Consider the following 24,668-nt stretch of genomic DNA (forward strand, 5'->3'; position numbering starts at 1 on the left):
GCACCCTTTCCAAAGTTTCCATATCCTTTCTATAATCAGGTGACTAGAACTGAACACAATATTCAAAGTGTGGTCTAGCCAGGGATTTACAGAGCTGTAGCATAACCTCGCGGCTTTTAAACTCAACCCCCCAGCTAATGAAAGCCAACACACCATATGCCTTCTGAATAACCCTGTCAGCTTGGGTGGCAACTTTGAGGGATCTATGGACCTGCACCCAAAGATGTCCTCTGTTCCTCCATACTGCCAAGAATGCTGCGTTTAACCTTGTAATATGCATTCAAATTCGACCTTCCAAAGTGAATCACTTCACATTTTTCCAGGTTGAACTCCACCTGCCATTTCTCAGGCCAGCTCTGCATCCTGTCAATGTCTTGTTGCATATCCACCATTCCAATAACCTTCGTGTCATTGGCAAACTTACTAACCCAACCTTTCACTTCCTCATCCAAGTCATTTATAAAAATCACAAAGAGCAGACATTCCAGAACAAATCTCTGCAGAACACCATTGGTCACCGAGCTCCAAGCTGAATACTTTCCATCAAATACCACCCTCTGTCTTCTATGGGCCAGCCAATTCTGTAAACACACAGCCATATTTCTCTATACCCCATGCCTCCTCACTTTCTAAATGAGCCTACCATGGGGAACCTTATCAAGTGCCTTGCTAAAATCCACATACACCACATCCACTGCTCTACCCTCAATGTGTTTTGTCACATCCTCAAAGAATTCTGTAAAACTTGTGAGGCATGATCTGCCCCTCACAAGGTCATGCTGACTATCTCTAATCAAACTATGCTTTTCCAAATAATCATAAATCCTGTCTCTCAGAATCCTCTCCAATAATTTGCCCAACACCAACACAAGACTGACTGGCCTGTAATTCTGAGGATTGAACAAGGGAATAATATTTGCCACCCTCCAATCATCTGGTACTACTCCAGTGTACAGTGAGGACACTAAAGATCATTGCCAAAGGTGCAGCAATCTCTTCCCTCGCTTTCTGTAGTGACCTTGGGTATACCTGGTCTGGTCCAGGTGACTTCTCTATTCTCATGTTCTTCAAAATGTTCAGCACATGCTCTTTCTTAACATCAGCCTGTTTCATACTGTTCTCACAAACGACAAGGTCTCTCGCACGAGTGAATACTGAAGCAAAGTTTTCATTAAGGACCTCCCCAACCTCTTCTGACTAGAGGCGCAAGTTCCCTCCACTATCCTTGATCAGCCCTACCTTCATTCTGGACAACTTCTTGTTCCTCACGTGAGTGTAGAATGCCTTGGAGTTTTCCTTAATCCTACCCTCCAAGATTTCTTCATGCCCACTTCTAGCTCTCCCAAGTCCATTTACTAGTTCCTTCCTGTCGACCTTGTAACTCTCTGGAGGCCTGTCTGATCCTTGCTTCCTCAAACTTAAGCAAGCTTCCTCCTTCCCTCGAACACAGAACATAAAACATTACAGTGCAGTATAGGTCCTTTGGCCTTCGATGTTGCGCCAACCTGTGGAACTAATCTGAAGCCCATCTAACCTACACTATTCTATTTTCATCCATATGTTTATCCAATGACCATTTAAATGCCCTTAAAGTTGGCGAGTCTACTACTGTTGCAGGCAGGGCATTCCATACCCCTACTACTACTCTGAGTAAAGAAACTATCTCTGACATCTGTCCTATATCTATTACCCCTCAGTTTAAAGCTCCCCTCGTGCTAGCCATCACCATCTGAGGAAAAAAGCTCTTGCTGTCCACCCTATCTAACCCTCTGATTATCTTATGTCTCAATTAAGTCACCTCTCAACCTTCTTCTTTGTAACGAAGACAGCCTCAAGTCACTCAGCCCTTTCCTCCATACTAGGCAACATCCGAGTAAATCTCCTCTGAACCCTTTCCAAGGCTTCGTTCTAGAATGCGGTGACCAGATCTGTACGCTATACTCCAAACGTGACCGCACCAGAGTTTTGTACAGCTGCAGCATGACTTTGTGGCCCCTAAACCCAATCCTTCTACTAATAAAAGCTAACACACCAGACGCCTTAACAATCCTAGCAACATTCAGGGATCTGTGTACACGGACACAGAGATCTCTCTGCTCATCTACACTACCGAGAATCTTACCATTAGCCCAGTACTCTGCATTCCTGTTGCTCCTTCCAAGATGAATCACCTCAGCCTTTTCTGCATTAAACTCCATTTGCCACCTCTCAGCTCAGCCCAGCCCAGCCCAGCCCTGCAGCTTATCTATGTCCCTCTGTAACTTGCAACATCCTTCAGCACTTTCCACAACTCCACTGACTTTAGTGTCATCTGCAAATTTAGTAACCCATCTTTCTATGCCCTCATCTGGGCCATTTATAAAAATGACAAACAGTGGTGGACCCAAATCAGATCCTTGCTGTACACCACTCTTAAATTGCTCTCTCAATTGACGTGGCAGGGCACTTGGTTCAAGAGCAACTCGGGATGGGCAACAAATGATGGTCTTGCCAGTGACACACTCATCCCATGAAAGCAAATTAAAACAAAAGTGAAAAAAATTGATCTTCAGCACTGGCTTTGACATTGCAGTCAAAATCCTGGAACTCGCTCTCTAAAAGCACTAAGTGTATTCACCATATGGACTGCAATGGTTCGAGTTTACCACCACCTTCTCAAGGCTATTTACAGAAGGGCAATAAATGTTGGGCTCGCCAGCAGTTCCCATATTTCATGAATGAATAAGCAAATAATCAGTTCAACTCTCTCTACACAGTAAAAAGAAAGAAAAGATATTGACATGAAGTATTGATTTTGTTGCTGTTGGCACAGAGGCTACCAGATGTCAGATGGTGTAGAATCAGCCTGGATAGAATTGAGGAACCACAAAGGTAAGACAACCACAGTTGAAGTCTTGTACAGGGCTCCAAAGGGTAGTCAAGAGCTGGGGCACAAGATACACCAGGAGATAGAAAAGATGTGTAGAAAAGGGAAAGTACAGTAATCACGGGTGATATCAGCATGCAGGGGCACTGGTAACATAAGATTGGCAGTGGTTCGCAAGAAAAGGAATTTTAGAAAAAAGTGGGCGGCACGGTGGCACAGTGGTTAGCACTGTTGCCTCACAGCGCCAGAGACCCGGGTTCACTTCCCGCCTCAGGCGACTGACTGTGTGGAGTTTGCACGTTCTCCCCGTGTCTGCGTGAGTTTCCTCCGGGTGCTCCGGTTTCCTCCCACAGTCCAAAGATGTGCAGGGTCAGGTGAATTGGCCGTACTAAATTGCCTGTAGTGTTAGGTAAGGGGTAAATGTAGGGGTATTGCCGGGTTCGCTTCGGCGGGGCGGTGTGGACTTGTTGGGCCGAAGGGCCTGTTTCCACACTGTAATGTAATGTAATGTAAAATGTATTGAACATTTGCAGCACCTGCCATTTATAGGAAAATCTCTCCAACTAAGTTGATGTTGGGAATCTGGAACTCAGTAACCTGCAGGGGTAGTAGACACAGGAAGTCTCAAACATTTAAGTAGTATTTAGATATGATCTTGTGATGCCACAGTGTACAAGGCTATGGGCCAAGTGCTGGAAAATGGGATTAGAATCGTTAGGTTCTATAATTCTTCTATGATTCTATATTCACAGGCATTTAAAGGAATGTTGGGGAGGGTCTCATACAAACTATAAAATTCTAACATGGTTAGACTGGATAAACGAAAGTTCTTAATTACTGAGGAATCCAAAACCAGGGATCACAGCTTAAGGATACGGGTTGGCCATTTAGGACAGAGATAAGGAAAGACATCTTCACCAAAAGTGTGGTGAGCCTAGGTAACTGTCTGCCACAATTGAGATCAATGTTGAATGTTTTCAAGGAGGAGATAGATGTACTACTTAGAGCTAAAAGGATCAAAGGGTTTGAGGCAAAAGCCAAACACGGTACCGATTAAGTCAATCAACCATGGTCATATTAAAATGGTGGGGCAGACTCAAAAATCCCAAATGGCCTACTCCTGTGCCATTTTCAGTTTCTGTGGAGTATTATGTATAGTTCTGGATGTTACACTACAGGAAGGAGGGGAATGCATTGGAGAGGAGGTTTACAAGAATATAAATGATACAGACATGATGCACCAAACGATACCACAACAATTCTGGGACTCGGGAAATGTATTGAAAGATTTGACAATAATTCTGAAGATTACAAAAAAAAAACACTTTAAAGGAACACAAAATGGTTCAGAAAAGATTTAAGGTTGAGGAGACTGGCTTGAATTAAAAGGAGAGGATGGATAGAATGGGACATTTTTGCACTGGAGCATGGGATAGGTGATTCTAGAGGTTTATACCGAAGTGTCTGTTTCTGTGCTGTACATGTCTATGACTCTGTGAGGAGCACAGATAAGGTGAATAGGATACCCTAGGGAATCCTTCCCTAGGGTAGGGGAGTGCAAAGTTAGGGGCATATTTTTAAGGGGAGAGAAGAGAAGAGAAGAGAAATTTGAAAGGGGCCTGAGAGACAACCTTCTTACAAAGAAGATGGTACATATGTGGAATGAACTGCTAGAGGAAGTGGTAGATGCAGATACAGTTACAACGTTTAAAAGATATTTGGACAGATGTAGGAATAGGAAAGTTTAGAGGGATGCAGACAAGTGGGACTAGTTTAGTTTGGAAAACTTGATCAGTGGAGGAGTTGGACCTAAGGGTCTGTTTCTGTGCTGTATGACTTGATGGCTGTTCAAAAGTCTGATTTTGAAATTTGCCATTTTAAAAGGACTTGCCCTGTAGTAATACATTTTTGGAGATCATCACCCTTTGCATAGAATCTCATTTCTCACATGAATTTTGTATCCAGAGATGAAAGTGACTTCCTTAGGGGGCAGCTAATTGGAGATATATTCAGGAATATTTTCCTATTAAAATTCACTCGAACATCCCTTGAACAGGTTAAAGAAACCTCGGTCACTACTTTTGATTGCAGGATAAGTTCAGAGAGGGAGAGGGTCAGTCTTTTCCCATACTATGAAATGGTCTGCTGACACGCACCAAGTTGAATAAGTAATAATGGCTGCTTGGGCAGGGTGTAATAAAAGTAACTGGTATAGATAAAACCAACAATAGTACAGTAGTATCCCAGCTCTTATCACTACACATTGGAATGGTGACAGAGTGCAAATTTTCCAACCAGCTCCAGTGATGCAGTATTTTGTTTACAAGGTTAGGTTGGAGAAGATTGGGTTATTTTCTTGGAGCTAAGGAGATTGATAGGTGATTTGATAGAAGTGTTCAATTTTATGGTCAGGTTCAGATAAGGTAGGAAGAAGTTGTACCCATCAAACGATGTTACAAAGAATTGAATGGACAGATTTACGGTTTTGGGCAAGAAATATGGAGGATGTGAGGGAAAGCTTTTTATGCGGTACACAGTAAAGACTGGGAACTCACTCCCGTTGAAGTCACTGGAAGCGGAGACAATGATTTCAAAAAGAAATTTGACGGGCACTTGAGAGAAATAACCTTGCAGCGTTCATGGGATAGACCGGGAAATGAGACTGATTGGATTGTTCTACAGAGACTTAGCATGGACTTGATAGGCCTAATGCCATCTTGACTCTTTCCCTCCTGAAATAGTGATTCAAGGAACTGTTGATACAGAATGTAAAAATGACACAGGTCAGAAGATAAAGTACTGCCTGACTTCTGGATGTACAGCAAGGTCAGAAAATGCATTAAACAGCACCAAACCTTAGTCTCAATATGCAGCAACAGCATATATGCAAGGACTAGTTCTAAAGGACTTTCAAAGCCTCCCATTGTACTCCTTTAAACAGGTGAGAGTAAAGGCTCATGATTTAAACTTTCAGAAAGCACAAGGTAATATCTTATTCTTCTATCCATAACAGAACATTCAGGAACTCATCAATTTTGGAGCTGCTAAAGTAAACAGGAACACAATTGAATGTTGACACCCTTACCAATGTGCTTCCTCCAGCCATGGAGATAGGACTCTTGACTAGTGTAATTGTTTTTGTGACCCCACCTACTACAGTGGTCACCACTTGTGCCTGCTGAGCCACAGTGACTGTTCCTGATTTGTGCACTGTGATGATGGGTCTAGCTGAAGCAGTGGAAGTGGCAGCATGGGTCGGTGTCACTAACTGGGCAGCAGCCGTCTTCAACATTGAGGTCGCCGGTGTGTTGACCTGGAAGACATGCAAATCAAGTTGTGTGATAAACGGTAATATGAAGATATTATGGTCAAAGGATTTTTGATAACACACTGTGGCACCACCATTTCCATAATACAGCCCAACACACCACCTCCACCCACCCCCCACCCCCCGATAAAAAAAAAGCAGTCAGGTCAGGATAATCCAGCGTAACACAGAACAATATGCAAGTATAGACCCATGTTTGCTACCCGGGTTGTTCAGAGATTGGTGGATGGTCAAGTTTATTTTAACTCATTTCACTCCTGGAACTGTGATATATCTACTAAACTATAATACTGAGTTTGGGTTGTGCAAAGTTGTTGAGGGGGTAAGGGATGGCAGTAGAAATATAGCAAGTTAATGTAACATGTCCAAGTTTTCAAACGGCAGTATATTGAGAAAAGACTGGGAATGCAGTGAGCGTGTGATAAGTGTCTGGCTCAAACTCGACCAAGCAGTTAATGCTTCAATATTAGTTTTTTTCCCCCATTTTCAGAAAGTGGCCATCACTGTAAAGTGAGCATCTATTGCCTGCTCCAACAGGCCTTCTGAATTTGCATAGCTTATGTGGTGCTCAGCTGTATATCTAGTCAGTTGTTTTTTATCTGTTTTATGGGAGCTCAAAATCCTCTCTGCTTCTAAGTGTCATAAACACTTTATTGGCCAATATAAAGACAACTATGACCATGGAAACAGAATCCACGGTCACTGTTAATCAGTCTGCAAATCCTACTTCACACAACTGTCCAAAGAATAAAAAAGGTACAAAAAAAAAGTTATTCACAATGGCTTTTTGAAATGACATACCATGACTGATGGAGTGGCTACCTTCACAGTGGTTGCCAAGGTACTGACTCCGGGAGCAACTGCGATTGTTTTCACCAGTGTTGTGCTAGGATGAAGTCCAACTGAGGTAACTGCCGTGCTGGAAGGAATCTTCTGAGTAGCAGCAGCTGCTGCAGCTAAAGCTGCCATTCCACTCATCTGTGGGCTGGAAGTGAGTGCCTGGGAAAAGAATGGTTAAAATGAGTGGAATGTAATGCTAACCTCCAACACAAAATCAAACCTCCTTTCCACTTACAACAACTTCACAAAAATGAGTAAATAGGAAGGAGAGAGAACATCTTCTAAATCAAGTTTGTAAAGACAAACAAAAAAATCTATAAGAAAGCTTTCAATTGGTAGAGGTCCTGGATGCGTCCTCTGACTTCCCATGTTTCTCCTTTCTCTAAAGAGTGGAGACTAATCAGTATGGAGACAAAACAGAAACAAACAAAAGGATATGCATAAAGTTCTTGATCTATCAATGTACTCAGGAGATGGAATTGGAGGATGAAATTTAACAGAAAAGAGCAAATAGATTTATTTCAACAAGGTGGATGAAGAGAGGTGATAGAAACTAAATGGTATAACTTTTTTAAATGGAATTTAGGCACAGAGATCAGAAGGTGTACTTATACAGGTCTTTAAGGTGATAGAATTGGTTGAGATTGCTTTTTTGGGATTTTTGGGCTTTTAAGATTTTTAAGGTCTCTAAATTTATAAGTAGGAGCACATAATACAAAAGCAAGAAAGCTGTAGACAATGGTTAGCAACCAGCTGGAGTATTGTCACCAATGCTGGGCACCAAACTTCAAGAAGCAGCTGTACAGCTGAGCAACAGTTATGCAGTCCAATCTCATTTTCTAGCTAGGTTAAGGCACATTATCTATGCATACAAATATGTTACTTTTAAAGTTGATTAGCATTTCTGTCTCAACCACTTTTTTCAGGTAGACCCCCACCACCACTCCCTGGGTGAAAAGATAACTCATTTTCTCTTTAATCCTTCTATCACTGATTTTAAATGTTTATTGACCTGATTGATAAGGGAAAGGAGTCCTTCCTACCCATTTTTTTTGGGTCTTCAGAATTGTATACATATCAATTAAATCGTGCCTTATCCTTTGTCATCCCAAAAGAAAACTGTCCTCAAGATTTACCTAGTCTTAACAAAAAATTTCCATTCCTGGCAACATCCTTGGAAGTTTCCTCTGTGACCTCCCTACTGCAATTTTTAAAATTAAAATAATCGTGGAGGTTGGTGTTATTGAATGGGCCAGTATATGTTGCCCATCCCTAATTTCCCTAGAGGTGATGGCATCTCCGCAGACCATGTGGTACAGTCTGTTCGGAAGGGACTTTCGAGATTTTGGCCAAGTGACCCAACATTGGGAAAAATGAGATCTGTTGCAATAGAATTCCATTAGGAAGAACATTGTAGGATTTTGACCTAATGACACTGAAGGAATGCTGATATATTTCAGAGTAAGGATGGTGAGTTGCTTGGAGGAAAACCTGGAAGTGGCATTTGCCTCCCTTATTCTTCTAGTCCATAGTGATCATGGATTTGAAAGGTGCTGTTTAAAAAGCCTTAGTGAATTTCTGCAGTGCACCTTGGTGATGGTGCATACTTCTGCTACATAATTCCAATTGCCACTTCTCTACTCTTCTTACCAGTCCTTTAATATTTTCCTGCAATCTACAGTCTTTCTTCCCAACTTTTAAAGCTGAATTTCTATCTGCAAACCTTTTAAAATCATGCACCCTCCATTGGTCAAATCATTGATATATATCAGGAACAACGAGGAAGCCAGTACCAAACCCTAACAAGGATCCATGTAAACCCCGGCAAGACACTGTCCTCAATATTCCTCCTCGTTACCTCCTCAGAAAATTCAACCAGTTCTTTAAACAGGAATGGTTGAAGGAATATTTGATAGAAGTTCAAAAATAGATTATGAATCTCATGGAGTAAATAATGAGAACCAGTTTCCAGTAGAAGATACAGAAACCAGATGGCAATTGGCAAAAGACCAGCAATGATACAAAGAAAAACACGCTGTGAATGCAGTACATGAAAAAGTTGGTGGAAACAGACACAGTAACAACATTTAAAAGGGATAAATACCTGAAGGGGAAAAAAAATGAGTAGACCTATAGGGAAAGGGAATAGGAGTGGGATTAATTGCCAGATCTTTCGAAGAACTTGCACAGGCATCATAGGAGTTTTAGCTGGTTACCAGTTCAGAAGGCCATCACAGTTGAGGAGACAGTGTAGGGCAATGTAACTGGAATAGTAATCCAGAGTCCCAGGTTAAGACTCTGGGGACATGGGATCAAATCATACCACAGGTGGAATTTAAGGATGATTAATTAATAAAATCTGAAACCAAAAGCTACTCTAACTAACGATGGCCTGTTGTATTAGATTAGATTCTCTACAGTGTGGAAACAGGTCCTTCGGCCCATCAAGTCCATACCAACCCTTCGAAGAGTAACCCACCCAGATGCATTTCCCTCTAACTAATGCACCTAACACTATGGGAATTTAGCATGGCCAATTCACCTGACCTGCACATCTTTGGACTGTGGGAGGAAACCGGAGCACCTGGAGGAAACCCACGCAGACATGGGGAAAATGTGCAAACTCCACACAGACAGTCACCCCAAGGCTGGAATCAAATCTGGGTCCTCAGCGTCGTGAGGCAGCAGTGCTAATCACAGAGCCACCGTGCTGTCCTTGATATGAATCTTGAATGATGGCATAGAATTTCAGAACAGTCAAGTTGGTGGAGTTGGCAGACAAGTGGCAGATGAAGTTCAATGTGGAGAAATATGAAGTACATCATTTTGGTAGTAAGAACATGGACACACAATTTTAAATGAAGTTTACAACTTTTGAGGAGCACAGGGACCTGGGTGTATGTGTGCACAAGTCATTGAAAGTAGCAAGACAGGTTGAGAAAGCGATTAATAAAGCATACAGTATCTTTAAAATAGCTTTATCAATAGGGGGATAAAGTACAAGAGCAGAAAGGTCACTTGACATTAGGACTATTTACGCTGAAGAGAATGAATTTGACAGGAGATTTGATGGAATTATTCAAAACAATGAACAGAGTAGATGGGGAGAAATTGCTCCCACTAATAAAGAGGATGAGGCATAGATTTAAGTAACCGGTGCAAGCAGCAAACAAAAAAGTGACATCAGGAAAACACTTTTTCATACTAAAATGGTTAAGCCTGCAATGCACTACCTAAATGTGCAGCTCAATTGTAATATTCTAAAAGGAAACCAGACTGTCATCCAAGAAAGAAAGAACATGCAGAGATTTGGGGAGAAAACAGGAGAATGGCACTAAGTGAATTGCTCATTCAGGCAGCAAATGCAAACATAATGCACTGTAAAAATTCTGAGATTCTATAACTGATGTTCTATGATCAATTGTCATAAAAAAAAACATTAGTTACTCACAATCTTTCAGGAAGGAAATGTACAGTCCTTACCTGGCCTGGCCACATGCAACTCCAGAACCACAGCAACTTAACTGACCCTCAACTGCTCTCTGAAATGGCATCCCACCAAATCACTTGGTCTAAGGGCAATTAGCAATAGGTCACAAATGCTAACGACAGGAATGCTCCATGAAAGAATAAAAGATAAGCCCGCAAGATATAGCCTGTCATTCATACACATCTACATTTCTAATACAAGATTATTTTAATAACTGCTCCCATTTTCTTAGTCAGAGGGGCTCATTGGTATGCAGTTAGTAGTGTATATCAGAGGTCTACCAGCTCATCATCCACCATTCCCAGGCAATAGCCCTTTGCCTAAACTCACTTGATAAGGCTAAGTGCTACCCACAAGTTCTCCCTCCATTGGCCACTGTTATTCAGTTTTAACTGATCTTGTCTGGATCCACGTTTTGCTTTATACTTGTCTCATTGTCACCCTTTCCCCAACCTTATTCCATCATCCCTTTTATCATTTAATCGCTTCTGTCCTCTATCCTGTCACAGGCTTTTCCCATTATCTCCTGCCATAACCTCTATGTGTTTCTATTTAAAACCTAAAATCTTCCAGGTTTGATGAAAGGTCATCAATTCAGAACAAATTTGTAACTTTTTATAGAGTTGTTGAGTCATAGAGCTGTACAACATGGAAACAGGACCATTTGGTCCACTTCCTACGGAGATGCTGAATAACATGCTGATTACTTCCTCCAACATTCCTTTTTCATTCTTGTAACAATTATTAGATAGTAAGCAATGATGTGTATGCTGCTTGATTTTCTTCCCCTTTGCCTCACCCAGGCTAAATTTACAAATTAATATCTGTCAATTGAATGGAGAACAGGGCAGGGACTTTGAGTACATGCAAAATTCTCAGATTAATGGTTTACTGAAATATCCACAAAACATTTTTCTGGTGTAATGTTCCAAGAAACCACTACCACATTTGCGTTGCAAAATAAAAATTACACAGCCTAAAATGTTGACCATTAAACCAAAAGCTTTGTTTATATAAAGTGGCAGCTGGAGTTAGTATCCTGATTAATTTAAGTTGCATCAGCAGTTACCCACGCTGAAGAGTTTGACTAGAAATTAGAGCTTTGGAGACAAACATAAGAGATAATATATAATTCTGCACCTGCAAAACAGTTCACTGAAGACTTTACTCTTCAAAAACCACAACACAAAACTTACAGTCCCTGCTGTAGTCTGTGCTGGCATCACCATGCGAACACCTGGTGGAAGGGCTGCCACAGTATTGGGTGTTTTGCCCTGAGGTGCAGCTTGCCGTTGTACAGTGATGAGGGGTGCTGAAGCTGCTGACGCAACCACTGGCTGCCCTGTTGTGGCTCTGATCATCGGTGAGGCTATGTTGAGAGATCAATTAAATGTCAGTCCAAAGAAACCAGTTAGCCTCAAAAGTGAAAGACATGTATTTTTATTGTGCTTTTGTATGCTCAAGAACATCCTAAAGCATTCTGCAGTTAATGAGGTACTGGTTGGAATTGATGACGTAGCTGTAACGTAGAAGTCAATTTGCTCACAGCATAGGGGTAAATGTAGGGGAATGGGTCTGGGTGGGTTGCGCTTCAGTGGGTCGGTGTGGACTTGTTGGGCCGAAGGGCCTGTTTCCACACTGTAAGTAATCTAATCTAATCTCCACAGACAGCAATACGATCACAATCAGACCATTTCTTTTCTCGATTTAGGCTTAAATTGATCAGTACATTGATAAGGACTCGCTGCTCCTCTGAGAAGACTTATGAGATGTCTTGTGTAAGTGGCATCTTGGGACAGTGGAGCTATCCCCCAGTAGTACACTGGCACGTTCATCTTAAATGTTGCACACTGATTTAAGAACTGCTTTTGAACCACAGCTGACACTTTGTTGCATTTTAACCTCGCAAATCTCTTGGGGAAACACACGGAACTTTCCAATCCTTATGAAATGTTTTGTTAGCTTTGCCATTATTCTGCATAAATCTAAGGTTACGTATTTTCACTAATTTGAGTTAGAGGTAAAGGTTGGAGATAAGGGAAAAGAGAACAATGCCTCATTTTTGTAGCATCATCATATCCTTAAGATGTCCCAAAGCACTTCTCATGAATGGATTATCTCTAGGGTGTAATCACTGTTGATCTGTGAGCAAATACACATTTTAGCAAGGTTCTACAAATAGAAAGCAATAAAGACGTCTGATGGCCCATTATTATTGCTAATGGTTCAGGGACCTCCAGGTGAATTCCTGTTCATTAAAAACTGCGGGAAACATGTTCCATCTCTGATGGCACTCAGTGCCCAAGGGTTTCTTTTGACCGTGTTCAGTTAAACTTCTGGTCTGTATTGCTCTATATCACTGTTATGATCACACCTGAAGGCAATATTGGACAAGTCAGATCTCAGAGTGATACCTGGTTTGATAAGACAAGAGCTTTATTTTTGCAGTTTAGTTACTATCGTGGTTATATATTCATACCGATTTGGCCATGTTCTTTTAACAAAAGGACAGAGGCTATTACATAAAAAGAAAACTAAAACAGCTCCATACACACCATATAAATATGATAATAAAAACATTAACAATTAAAAAAATCTTAACATAAATAGCAAAAAGAAAAGAAAAATTCAAATCTTTTTCCCTTTACACAGATACTCAATCACAGTGAAGCATCATTCCCATTTTAACTTGAAGATTTCTGATTCAACCCACTCTTTCCAGCTCTGACTGCTCAGAGACTTCTACAAACCTCTGCATATCTTTGGACTGCGGGAGGAAACTGGAGCACCCAGAGGAAACCCACGCAGACACGGGGAGAATGTGCAAACTCCACAGAGTCACCCAAGGGTGGAATTGAACCTGGGCTCCTGGTGTTGAGAGGTAGCAGTGCTCACCACTGAGTCACTGTGCCACCGTGTGAAGAGAAAGCAGAGTTAACCTTTCAGGTCCAAGATGACCTACTGAGTTTCTCTAGCATAATTTCTGCTTTTGCTTTAAATAGTAAGTTTTATTTAGGGAGTTTACTAAAGTAGTCTGGGGAATGTTTCTTTTATTCTGATTAGTGGTACAAGAGAATCAATTGCCAATTTGGTAACGGAACCAACACATTCATACCAATGGTGTGATTGGAACAGTATTAGGGCTTGATAATCAGCACATTGCTCCTGTCAGTAAGAACATTGACTAGAATTTGTTGAGTGGGGTCATGTATCTTTTTTGTCAAGATGCTTCCATTCTCAACCATCAGCTTTAAAAATGGTTGTGCCATGGATTGGTAGAAGTGGAAGTGCAACACCGACTTTGATGAGCAATGAGCCAACAGTCAACCTCTTTAACCCAATACAATTTAAAGAAACAGCAAACAATGACAAAGAATTCAGGTGAATTACAGTCAAGTTAGAGAAGAAAAATATTAAGGATTAAGGGAGTGTTAAAAGGCACTAAGGAAACATTGAGATGCCGGCTTCAATACTTTCTCAGGATTTAATAGATTTGAAACAAATAATTGAAATGCCAGTCCACACATTCTCTGTGGGGAGTTAATTTGCTTTAAACAGTACAATTATAGAAATTTCTAGAAACACATGGGTGAGCATGAAGGCACAATGCCATTTTCACTAGCGTTACAACAATTTGTACATCTACGCTAGGAATAGCTTAGTTCCTTACACACTAATAACAAGTATTTTAAATTCACTGCTGTGTGTCAGAAAATGCAACTCTTGCACATCATCATACACGTGCACAAAGGTGAGTGAGTTCATTTGGCTGGACTGAATGCCTATCGTGCGATACAAAAAGTGTTGTCACCATGAAGGGTCCACTTCCCATACCAACTGAGGTCACCATGAACGGTCCACTTTCTCGTCCTCGCCTTTCACTGGAGACGCAGTGACCCTCGAGTTATGTACCACCAGTTGTCTCTCCAATGTGAGAGCAGGCCTCTGCGACTAAGGGTGACTTTAACATGTACAAAGATTCCACTAGTGCTTTTTTCTACCAAATAAAGTTAGAAGTATCTTACCTGGCCCACGTGGAGAAGCTGCAGCCATGGGAATCCGGACTACAGAAGGCGATGTTGCACTGGTGGTTAGGGATGCAGCCTGTGTTCCCACAGCAGGGGTCGTCTGTGTAACAAAGCGGACTCCTGATTGTACTGGAGAAGGTGATACTGATGCTGCTGCCGCAGGAGCGGGACTACAGGATGGCCGGATGCCCGCAACTGCAGAGCTTGGCAAAGGAGTAACAGCAGCAGTGACCGTTGGAACATCGTATTTCTGAAGCTGAAGCAGGTAGCTGTCGGCAGTGGAGACCAACCCCCAGCTGACCTCAAGTGAGTTGGTACTTGCTCGAACCAGTTGGACTTTGCCAGGAGCAGGCGGCTTTTCTATGAAGAAAAAAAATGGAAAGTTTATTTTCCCTAGAAGTAGGTACAGTTAGAATGGGAGATAAGATAGTAGTTAAGATGCATGGGCCATTTGATCAATCTAGCTCACCCTTCCACCCAAAACAGTATGCTGCTTTAGAGTTTTTGAGTCCACTATCTTTTCATGTATTGCTGTCAATACCAAATGATGTTTCCTGTCATTGGACTTGCAAAATGTGAATCAATAACTTACTAGGAGAAAGTGAGGACTGCAGATGCTGGAGATCAGAGCTGAAAAATGTGTTGCTGGAAAAGTGCAGCAGGTCAGGCAGCATCCAAGGAGCAGGAGAATCGACGTTTTGGGCATAAGCCCTTCTTCAGTCATTCCTGAAGAAGGGCTTATGCCCGAAACGTCGATTCTCCTGCTCCTTGGATGCTGCCTGACCTGCTGCGCTTTTACAGCAACACATTTTTCAGCATCAATAACTTACTCCCAAGTGTCTTGATCTACAGTGATGATTTCTTGCTTAGAATGTTATGTAAGGAGACCATTTGCCTACCCAGAGTATGTACCATCTTTCAAAACACTTCTTATTTAGAGCAGTTCAATCATTTCCAAGCATTTAACCAATACTCCTCAAAAGCTGCTATGGATTAATTTGACAGTTTTTCAGGTAAGGCCCTCCATTTCCTAACAATCTAATACCACCTCCTAACCCTTTGTTCTTTTGGTGATGCACTCAAATGTAATCCCTGAATAATGTAAATCAGCTATCCCCAACCCCCTTAACTCATCAAAACCCTTATAAATTTTGAACATTTCTATCAGTTCTTTTTTACATTCATGGTTCAGTCTAGTTTTTCCATTTTAACTAAATGCCACTCAATCCTATCCTTAGCACCATCTTTGTACCTTGGCAGTTTAATTGAAATAGAGGTCTAAAACTGGTCTCTCTCATAATTATGGTGTAATCAATAATTTGTAGAGCTTGTTATGGACCAGGTCTCTGAAGTTATTTTAAGGTAGCCTAGACCCTAACTTTTTGTTATTTTAAAGGTAGGTGTGAAGTGGGTGTTCAGTCAAACCACTTAGCTTTATCAAAACAGAATTGAAAAATGAACAAAAGAAAGAATAACATAACTATGGGATAACTTAACCAACTCGATACTGCATCTTAACTAATTAACTGTTCCAACATTGTAATATCCCATAAACACACCCCTTACCAAAAAAGTAAATTCAAAGACAGATTCTTACAGGCAGGAGGGAACAACGTCCAGAGAGATTTCAGGGGGAGTCAATTAGGAATCATCTACTGAAACTTGCAACTCTTTGGCACTTCAACATCTTGTGACTGTTACAGTTAAAAAAAAACTAGAGAGCCCTGAACTGGGAGAACTGGCCCTCCCCTTCCATTGTTAGATTGTTTTATCTTTCTAGCTCCCTAGACTTCTGCACTTCTGCCTTTACAACCTCTCCCAAACAAAAACCCAGGATAAAATAATATTTTTAAAGTGACAGCACCATCATACGCTTTAGCTCTACTTCATCATTTTTATAAAAGGCAAGAACTTGAAACCATATAGTCCATTTCACAACTTCAGAATTTCTCAAAGCATTGCACAGCCACTCAAGTCTAGCCACTGTGAAAACTACATCTTTTTAGAATCATACAGTACAGAAGAGACCCTTAGGCCCATTAAGTCTGTACTACGTGCTATACCAGTCCCACTTTCCAGCAGTAGGCCCATTGAATGCTATGACACTTCAAATGCTCACTCAAGTACTTTTGAAAAGGTTGTGAGGTTGCCCACCTCAACTATCCGCTATTACAAGGGGCATAGCTTTAAATTAAGGGGGGGTAGGTATAGGACAGATGTTAGGGGTAGGTTCTTTACTCAGCGAGTCGTGAGTTCATGGAATGCCCTGCCAGTAGCAGTGGTGGACTCTCCCTCATTATGGGCATTTAAGCGGGCATTGGATAGGCATATGGAGGATAGTGGGCTAGTGTAGGTTAGGTGGGCTTGGATCGGCGCAACATCGAGGGCCGAAGGGCCTGTACTGCGCTGTATTCTTCTATGTTCTATCCTCCCAGGCAGTGCATTCCATACCACCACCACCCTTTGAGTAAAAATATTTTTTCTTCAAGTTCCCTCTAAATTTCCTGTCGCTCACTTTAAAATTATGTTTACTGACCCTCCAACGGAGGGAAATAGTTATTTTCTATTCACGCTAAGTCCTCCATAATCTTATATTGCTCTCACATGAGTGTAGGCACAGAGCAAGCTTCTTCCATAGACAGAGATGATTTAGTTATGCAATCAGGACCAGTTGTGGAAGCCAGTTTGTGTGTGAATAGTACACCAGAAACCTCCAGACTGCAAAAAGAAATAGGTCTCTTTCCCTCTGCAGTAACATAACGAGAAACCTAAAAGAAAGCTAGCTATCCTCCCCCACCATTTGTTGGAATTGTTACATCTAACTCGATTCTGGAAAAAGAGAACAATTGGTGTGGCAAACACCCCGTGACTTAAAAAAATTAAAGAAGTTGAAAATAAGGAGACTGGAGATCAGAAGGACTTAGAAGCAACATAAGGAACACCTCATCAAATCCGTGTGTTGGAGCTATTGAGCTGTGTTTGCCCAGTACGTTTCCTCCATCCATGCTTATAAACCCCAACACATGCATGCAATCAGACACAAACAGACAGTTTGTGTCTGATTGCATGCATGTGTTGGGGTTTACTAACTAAAACTCTAACCCCTTCTTAAAGTTACATTTTGACACTTCATATATATTCATGTATATCCTGTGGTTAAAATTACTACTTTGCACCAAATACTAATTCATGTTAAGTACAGAACCCTGGTCAGCATTTTCTGTAAAACTTACTCCACAAGGTGGGCAAATTGTGGACTTTTAACTTTTGTGATGACCAAAAGAGTAGTTGGATGCTAAAATCAGCACACTTTCCCAAATGGGTCATGACACAATTGTCATCATAGAACAGTCAAAACGCATGCAAAGGATCAAAATTAGTAATGTGACAGTGATCAGGTAACCTGCTTTAACATAGTTGGTTCAAGAATGAATGTTGGTTAGCACACTAATATAGTCTTAAGCTCTCAATGGGATCTCTAAAATACCTTTTCAATCTTCTCTTCCATATTTTAATCTTTTCTAACATGTACTTTTATGTATAGCACTGTAAATAGATTTCCCTAAAATACACTTACCTGTTTCAAGATACCACAGGTCTTTACAACAGACTTGATTGTTCCAAGCTTTCCTGTAGCCATCTCGCCCACTCCACACGTACAGCCGTGTACTTATGGAAACTGAACAGTGACCAGCTCTTGCACGAGGAATACTATCTTCAAATGATTCTGTGGAGATCTGAGTCCAAGTCATTGTTTCTAGTTCAACAAAGAAATGGGAGATCAATAGGCTCTTGAAGGCATGTTGGTGCAGAAAACACATTCACATGTCAATATGTCATGTTGTCCAAGTTGTTATTGGGGTGGGGTGGGGGGCGGAAGAAGAGAGAGAGGTGGCAATGATCTAAGGTGATGGTAAAGAACTAGTAAACTGCAGGCCCAAATTAATGCTGTGGGGATAGGAGTTCAAATCCCACCATAGCAGGTAGTGCAAATTCATTAAGTTCAATTCATTAACTTCTGAGGAGTTAATCAATTCTGAGGAAGGGTCACTCAACCTGAAACGCTGATTTCTCTTCACAGATGCTGCCAGATCCACTGAGTTTTTCCAGCAATTTCTGTAAGTATGAACTTGAAGGTAGCCTCAATAATGGTGATCACAAAATCAACAAAGTTTGTAAAAACCCCATCTGGTTCATACATAACTTTAGGGAAGAAACTCTGCCATTTCTGACAGGTATGACTACAAAGGACTCCAGGATGTTAGCAACTTTTGAGAAGATTTATAGCTCAGGTGGAGGTCCTGGATGTAAGCTTTCTCACTGAGCTGGAAGGTCCGTTTTCAGATGTTTCGTCACCACACTAGGTAACATAATCAGTGAGCCTCCGGTGAAGCACTGGTGTTAGTGACCACAATGCAGACATTTCATTGGAGAAATAAAGGAAAGGGAATGAGGATTCATTCAAAAAAAAAGTTTCTAATCTCACCCAGCACCGCCCTGCTCCCAAAGGTGAAGCTATTCAGGATGGTTGATACCTGAACCAGAGGGACACCAATATCCTGAGGGAAAATTTGCTTATGCTCTTGGAGACAGTATTAACTAATTCAGCAGGGGATGAGAACCTGAATTGTTACTCCAATGTACAGGGGGTTGAGAGTAGTGAGGTCATGAATAAGGTTTCAAGGTCGTAGGAGCGTACTGGCAGACAGGAACGTGGTTTGAAGTGTGTTACTTAAACACCAGGAGCTTCCGGAATAAGGTGGTGAACTTGCAGCAAGAGTTGGCACCTGGGACTTCAATGTTGTGGCCATCTCAGAGACATGGACAGAGAAGGGACAGGAATGGTTGTTGCAGGATCCAGGGTTTAGATGTTTCACTAAGATCAGGGAAAGTGGTAAAAGAGGGGGAGGTGTGGCATTGTTAGTCAAGGACAGTATTACGGTGGCAGAAAGGATGTTTGAGGATTCATCTACTGAAGTAGTATGGGCTAAGGTTAGAAACAGGAAAGGAGAGGTCATCCTGTTGGGAGTTTTCTACAGGCCTCCAAATAGTTCCAGATATGTAGAGGAAAGGATTGCAAAGACGATTCTGGATGGGAGCCAAAGTAACAAGGTAGTTGGTTATGGGGGATTTTAACTTTCCAAATATTGACGGGAAACGCTATAGTTGAGGGGGTCAGTTTTTGTCCAATGTGTGCAGGATGGTTTCCTGACACAGAATGTAGATAGGCCAATAAGAGGCAAGACCACACTAAATTTGGTACTGGGTAATGAACCAGGCCAGATGTTAGATTTGGAAGTGGGAGAGAACTTAAGTGCTAGTGACCACAATTCAGTTATGTTTATATTAGTGACGGAAAGGGATAGGTATATACTGCTGGGCAAGAGTTATAGCTGGGGGAAAGGCAATTATGTTGCGATTAGGCAAGATATAGGATGCATAGGTTGGTGAAGGAAGCTGCAGGGGATGGGCACAATTGAAATATTCAGCTTGTTTAAGGAACAGCTGCTGCGTGTCCTTGATATGTACTTGTCAGGCAGGCAGAAAGTGGTTGAGTGAGGGAACCGTGGTTTACTAAAGAAGTTGAATCTCTCGTCTAGAGGAAGCAGGAGACTTATATAAAGATGAGACGTGAAGGCTCAGTTGGGGCACTTGAGAGTTACAAGTTAGCCAGGAAGGACCTAAAGAGACAGCTAAGAAGAGCCAGGAGGGGACATGAGAAGTCTTTGTCAGGTAGGATTAAGGAAAACCCTGAAGCTTTCTATAGGTATGTCAGGAATAAAAGAATGACTAGGGTAAGCTTTGGGTCGAGAGCTTAGTGTTGGAAAAGCACAGGTCAGGCAGCATCAGAGGAGCAGGAGAATTGATGTTTCGGGCATAAGCCCTTCATCAGGAATGAAGCTTAGGACCAGTCAAGGACAGTAGTGGGAAATTGTACGCGGAGTCCGAAGAGATAGGAGAGGCGCTAAATGAATATTTTTCATCAGTATTCACACAAGAAAAAGTCAATGTTGTCAAGGAGAATACTAAAGTACAGGCTATTAGACTCGATGGGACTGAGGGTCATAAGGAGGTGTTAGCAATTCTAGAAAGTGTGAAAATAAATAATTCCCCTTGTTCGGATGGGATTTATCCTAGGATTCTCTGGGAAGCGAGGGAGGAGATTGCAGAGCCTTTGGCTTTGATCTTTATGTCATCATTGTCTACAGGAATTGTGCCAGAAGACTGGAGGATAGCAAGTGTTGTCCCCTTGTTCAAGGAGGTGGTTAGAGACAATCCTGGTAGGTATAGACTAGTAAGCCTTATTTCTGTTGCGGGCAAAGTTTTGGAAAGGATTATAAGAGCTAGGATTTATAATCATCTAGAAAGGAATAATTTGATTACGGATAGTTGATATGGTTTTGTGAAGGGTAGGTCGTGCTTCACAAACCTCAGGTGACCAAACAGGTGGATGGGAGTACAGTGGTTGATGTGGTGTATATGGATTTCAGTAAAGCATTTGATAAAGTTTCCCACGGTAGGCTATTGCACAAAATACAGAGGCATGGGATTGAGGGTGATTTAGCAGTTTCGTTCAGAAGTTGGCTAACTGAAAGAAGACAGAGGGTGGTGGTTGATAGAAAATATTCATCCTGGAGTTCAGTTACTAGTAGTGTACTGCAAGGTTCAGTTTTGGGTCCACTGCTGTTTGTCATTTTTATTAATGACTTGGATGAGGGCTTAGAAGGATGAGTCAGTAAATGTGGATGACACGAAAGTCAGTGGAGTTAAGGAAAGTGTGGAAGGATGTTGCAGGTTGTTGCATGATGGAGGGGGCCAGGACCTGCATGTCCTTGGGGGAGTGGAAGGGAAGAGTTAAAGTGTTCGGCCACAGGGCAGTGGGGTTGCTTCGCGTGCGTGTCCCGGAGATGTTCTCGGAACTTTGCTTATCTCTTAGTTGGGTATGTGGAACAATTCATCTTTCACAGCTACAATGGCACCATTCCCTACATTTTCCTCTACTGTATTGTTGACTGTATTGGCGCCACCTCGTGCTCCCATGAGGAGGTCAAACAGTTCACAGACTTCACGAACACATTCCACCCTGACCTTAAGTTCGCCTGGACTATCCCTCCCCATTTCCATCAACGTGACTGACTCAACATGGACATCTTCTACAAACCTACCGACTCCCACAGCTACCTCGACTACACTCCTCCCACCCTGCCTCTTGTCAAAATGTTATCCCTTATTCCTAATTCTTCTGAGTCTGCCCCCAGGAGGACCAATTCCACCACAGAACATACCAAATGGCCTCCTTCTTCAAAGACTGCAATTTCCCCTCCCATGTGGTTGATGATGCCCTCCAGCGCATCTCATTCACTTTCCACACCTCCTCGAACCCCATCCATCCAACCGCAACAAGGACAAAACCCCCTTGGTCCTCACCTTACACTCCACCAACCTCCAGATACATTGCGTCATCCTCCGAAATTTCCGCCACCTACTAACAGACCCCACCGCCAGTGATATAGTTCCCTCCCACCACTATCTGCGTTCTGTAAAGACCATTCCCTCCGTAACTCTGTCGTCAGGTCCACACCTCCCCCTCCAACCAATCCACCCTCCCTTCCCCTTCTGGCACCTTCCCCTGCCACCACAAGAATTGCAAAACCTTCGCCCACACTTCCCCCCTCACCTCCATCCAAGGCCCCAAAGAGGCCTTCCACATCCATCGGAGATTTACCTGCACTTCCATACAAGCCATTTACTGTATCTATTGCTCCTGATGTGGTCTCCTCTACGTTGGGGAGACAGGACGTCTTCTTGCGGAACACTTCAGAGAACATTTCTGGGACACACACATGAAGCAACCTCACCAACCCGTGGCCGAACACTTTAATTCCCCCTCCTACTCCCCCAAGGACATGCAGGTGCTGGGCCTCCACCTTTGCCAAACCTTTACCACCTGCCGCCTGGAGGAAGAACACCTTATCTTCTGCCTTGGATTCCATTTCTCCTCCCCCCACCTTATCCCAGATCCAAATTTCCAACTAGGCACCGCCCTCTAGCCCTGCCCTACCTGCCAATCTTCCTTCCCAGCTATCCACTCCACCCTCCTCTCTGACCTATCACCTTCACCACCACGTTCATCTACCGATCGCACTCTCAGCTACCGTCAACCAGCCCCAGCCCCCTTCCATTTATCTCTCAGCTCCCTTGGTCCACAAGCCTCATTCCTGATAAAGGACTAATGCTGAAACATCAATCATCCTGCTCCTTAGATGCTGCTTGCCTGGCTGTCCTTTTCCAGCATCACACTCTCAAGAGAGATCTCGGTGTTCATGTGCATAGATCCCTGAAAGTTGTCGCCCAGGTTGATAATGTTGTTAAGAAGGCTTACAGTGTGTTATTGGTAGAGGGATTGAGTTTCAGAGCCATGAGGTCATGTTACAACTGTACAAACTCTGGAGTGGCTGCACTTGGGAGTATCTGGTTGCCATATTATAGGAAGGATGTGGAAGCATTGGAAAGGGTGCAGAGGAGATTTACCAGAATGTTGCCTGGTATGGAGAGAAGGTCTGAGGGACCTGAGCTGTTTCCATTAGAAAGAGAAAGGTTAAGAGGTGACTTATGTTATGAAGATGTGGGTGTTCTTTGAAGGTACACTGAGTGCTGCAGAATTTACAAAGTAACATTTGATTAAGAACAAACAGCACTCGCTGAGTTGCTATGAGACAAAAAACACAAATTCGAATTCAGCCAAGCAGCTTAAATTATACCCCCCAAAATATCAAATTCCAATCCAATTTGAATTGAGTATATTGACAATCTTAAGAGCCAATGACTATCCGATGATTTGGGGATACAAGACTGGGGAAAATTGAACAGTTGAGAGGAGAACTGCCAAGCCCAGTATGTAAACAGAATGCTTGAAAAATAGCTCTCTTCAAAGTACCTTTTCGATCGGTAATCTGTGACGCAGAAATTCCTAAGAGAACGATAAGACGACACAAGAAGATCTGAATAGAAGCACGAAAGTTGCCTGGTTTGAGATAAGAAGTGTGGTTTTGTAAATCTTAATTGGGAGTTTTATTGGACTAGTATTATAGAAGGGAAGGTAAAAGATAGGTTAGAGTGAATAAATTGTAAACAGTGGTTAGTTTGTTATTCTCTGCTTTACTTTAAGAAATAAAGTTGCTACTTTTTACTTTAAATAGTTCTTGGCCACTCAGATTTTTATAGATTATGGCACGGGATAAATCTTTTCTGTGTTGCTGGTTTTAATTTAAACAGGAGGGTTTACCCAGTGTCGTAACACTTAATAGAGGCATACAAGATGATCAGAGGATTACATAGGATGGAGAAATGAGAGCCTTTTTCCTCGGATGAGGAAAAGGGGACATAACTTTAAATTGAAGGGTGATAGATATAGGACAGATGTCAGAGGTAGGTTCTTTACTCAGAGTAGTAAGGGCATGGAATGTCCTGCCTGCAACAGTAGTAAACTCGCCAACATTAAAAAGGCATTTAAATGACCATTGGATAAACATATGGATGATAATGGAAGACTATAGGTTAGCTGGACTTTAGATTGGTTTCACAGGTTGGCACAATATCGAAGACTGAAGGACCTGTACTGCTCTGTAGTGTTCTATGTTCTTTTCAATCTCCAACATATTGCAACTTGTATTCTTGGAGTAAAACAAATTAGACGTTGAATTAAATTTTTACTTTAATTTACAGAAAAATTATCACACTGCTTCACATAATCAGACAAAAATGGGTTCGGAGGTAGACTGTGAGTGAAAGCTTTGTCAGAGAGATCTTGGGTAAGAAAAGGGAGACTGAGGGGTTTAAGTTAATTCTAGAGCATGGCATTTAGATGATTAAAGGGACAGCCACAGTGGTGGAGTGAAAACAAATGAGGGGGGGGGGGGCACAGACAGATAGATCTGAGAATTGTAGAGGTCACCTAGGTTATAGTGCTGAAGGAATTTAAACAAGAGGGAAAACCTTAAATTTGAAGCATAGTGAGCATGTGGTTGACTGTGAGATGGTGTGACCATAACACAGAGCAGAAATAGGCCATTCGGCTCATTGAATCTGTTCTGCCATTCGGTGAGATCAGCTGAG

The 24,668-nt window shown here is 42.1% G+C and overlaps 1 protein-coding gene across 1 annotated transcript in view; it reads right to left on the reverse strand.

Moving 5' to 3' along the window:
* Positions 1 to 24,668, reverse strand: part of LOC122558798 (host cell factor 1-like) — a 117,392-nt gene that overhangs the window by 49,346 nt on the left and 43,378 nt on the right. Inside the window, exons 7-11 of the mRNA XM_043707576.1 lie at positions 18,130 to 18,309; positions 14,550 to 14,912; positions 11,721 to 11,893; positions 6,996 to 7,193; positions 5,952 to 6,179 (exon numbers count right to left, since the gene is read on the reverse strand). Of these exons, the coding sequence (XP_043563511.1) occupies positions 5,952 to 6,179; positions 6,996 to 7,193; positions 11,721 to 11,893; positions 14,550 to 14,912; positions 18,130 to 18,309 (1,142 nt within the window). The remainder of the gene's footprint in view (positions 1 to 5,951; positions 6,180 to 6,995; positions 7,194 to 11,720; positions 11,894 to 14,549; positions 14,913 to 18,129; positions 18,310 to 24,668) is intronic.

This window comes from Chiloscyllium plagiosum, chromosome 18, assembly GCF_004010195.1.
Source record: "Chiloscyllium plagiosum isolate BGI_BamShark_2017 chromosome 18, ASM401019v2, whole genome shotgun sequence".
Taxonomy (NCBI): Eukaryota; Metazoa; Chordata; class Chondrichthyes; order Orectolobiformes; family Hemiscylliidae; genus Chiloscyllium; species Chiloscyllium plagiosum.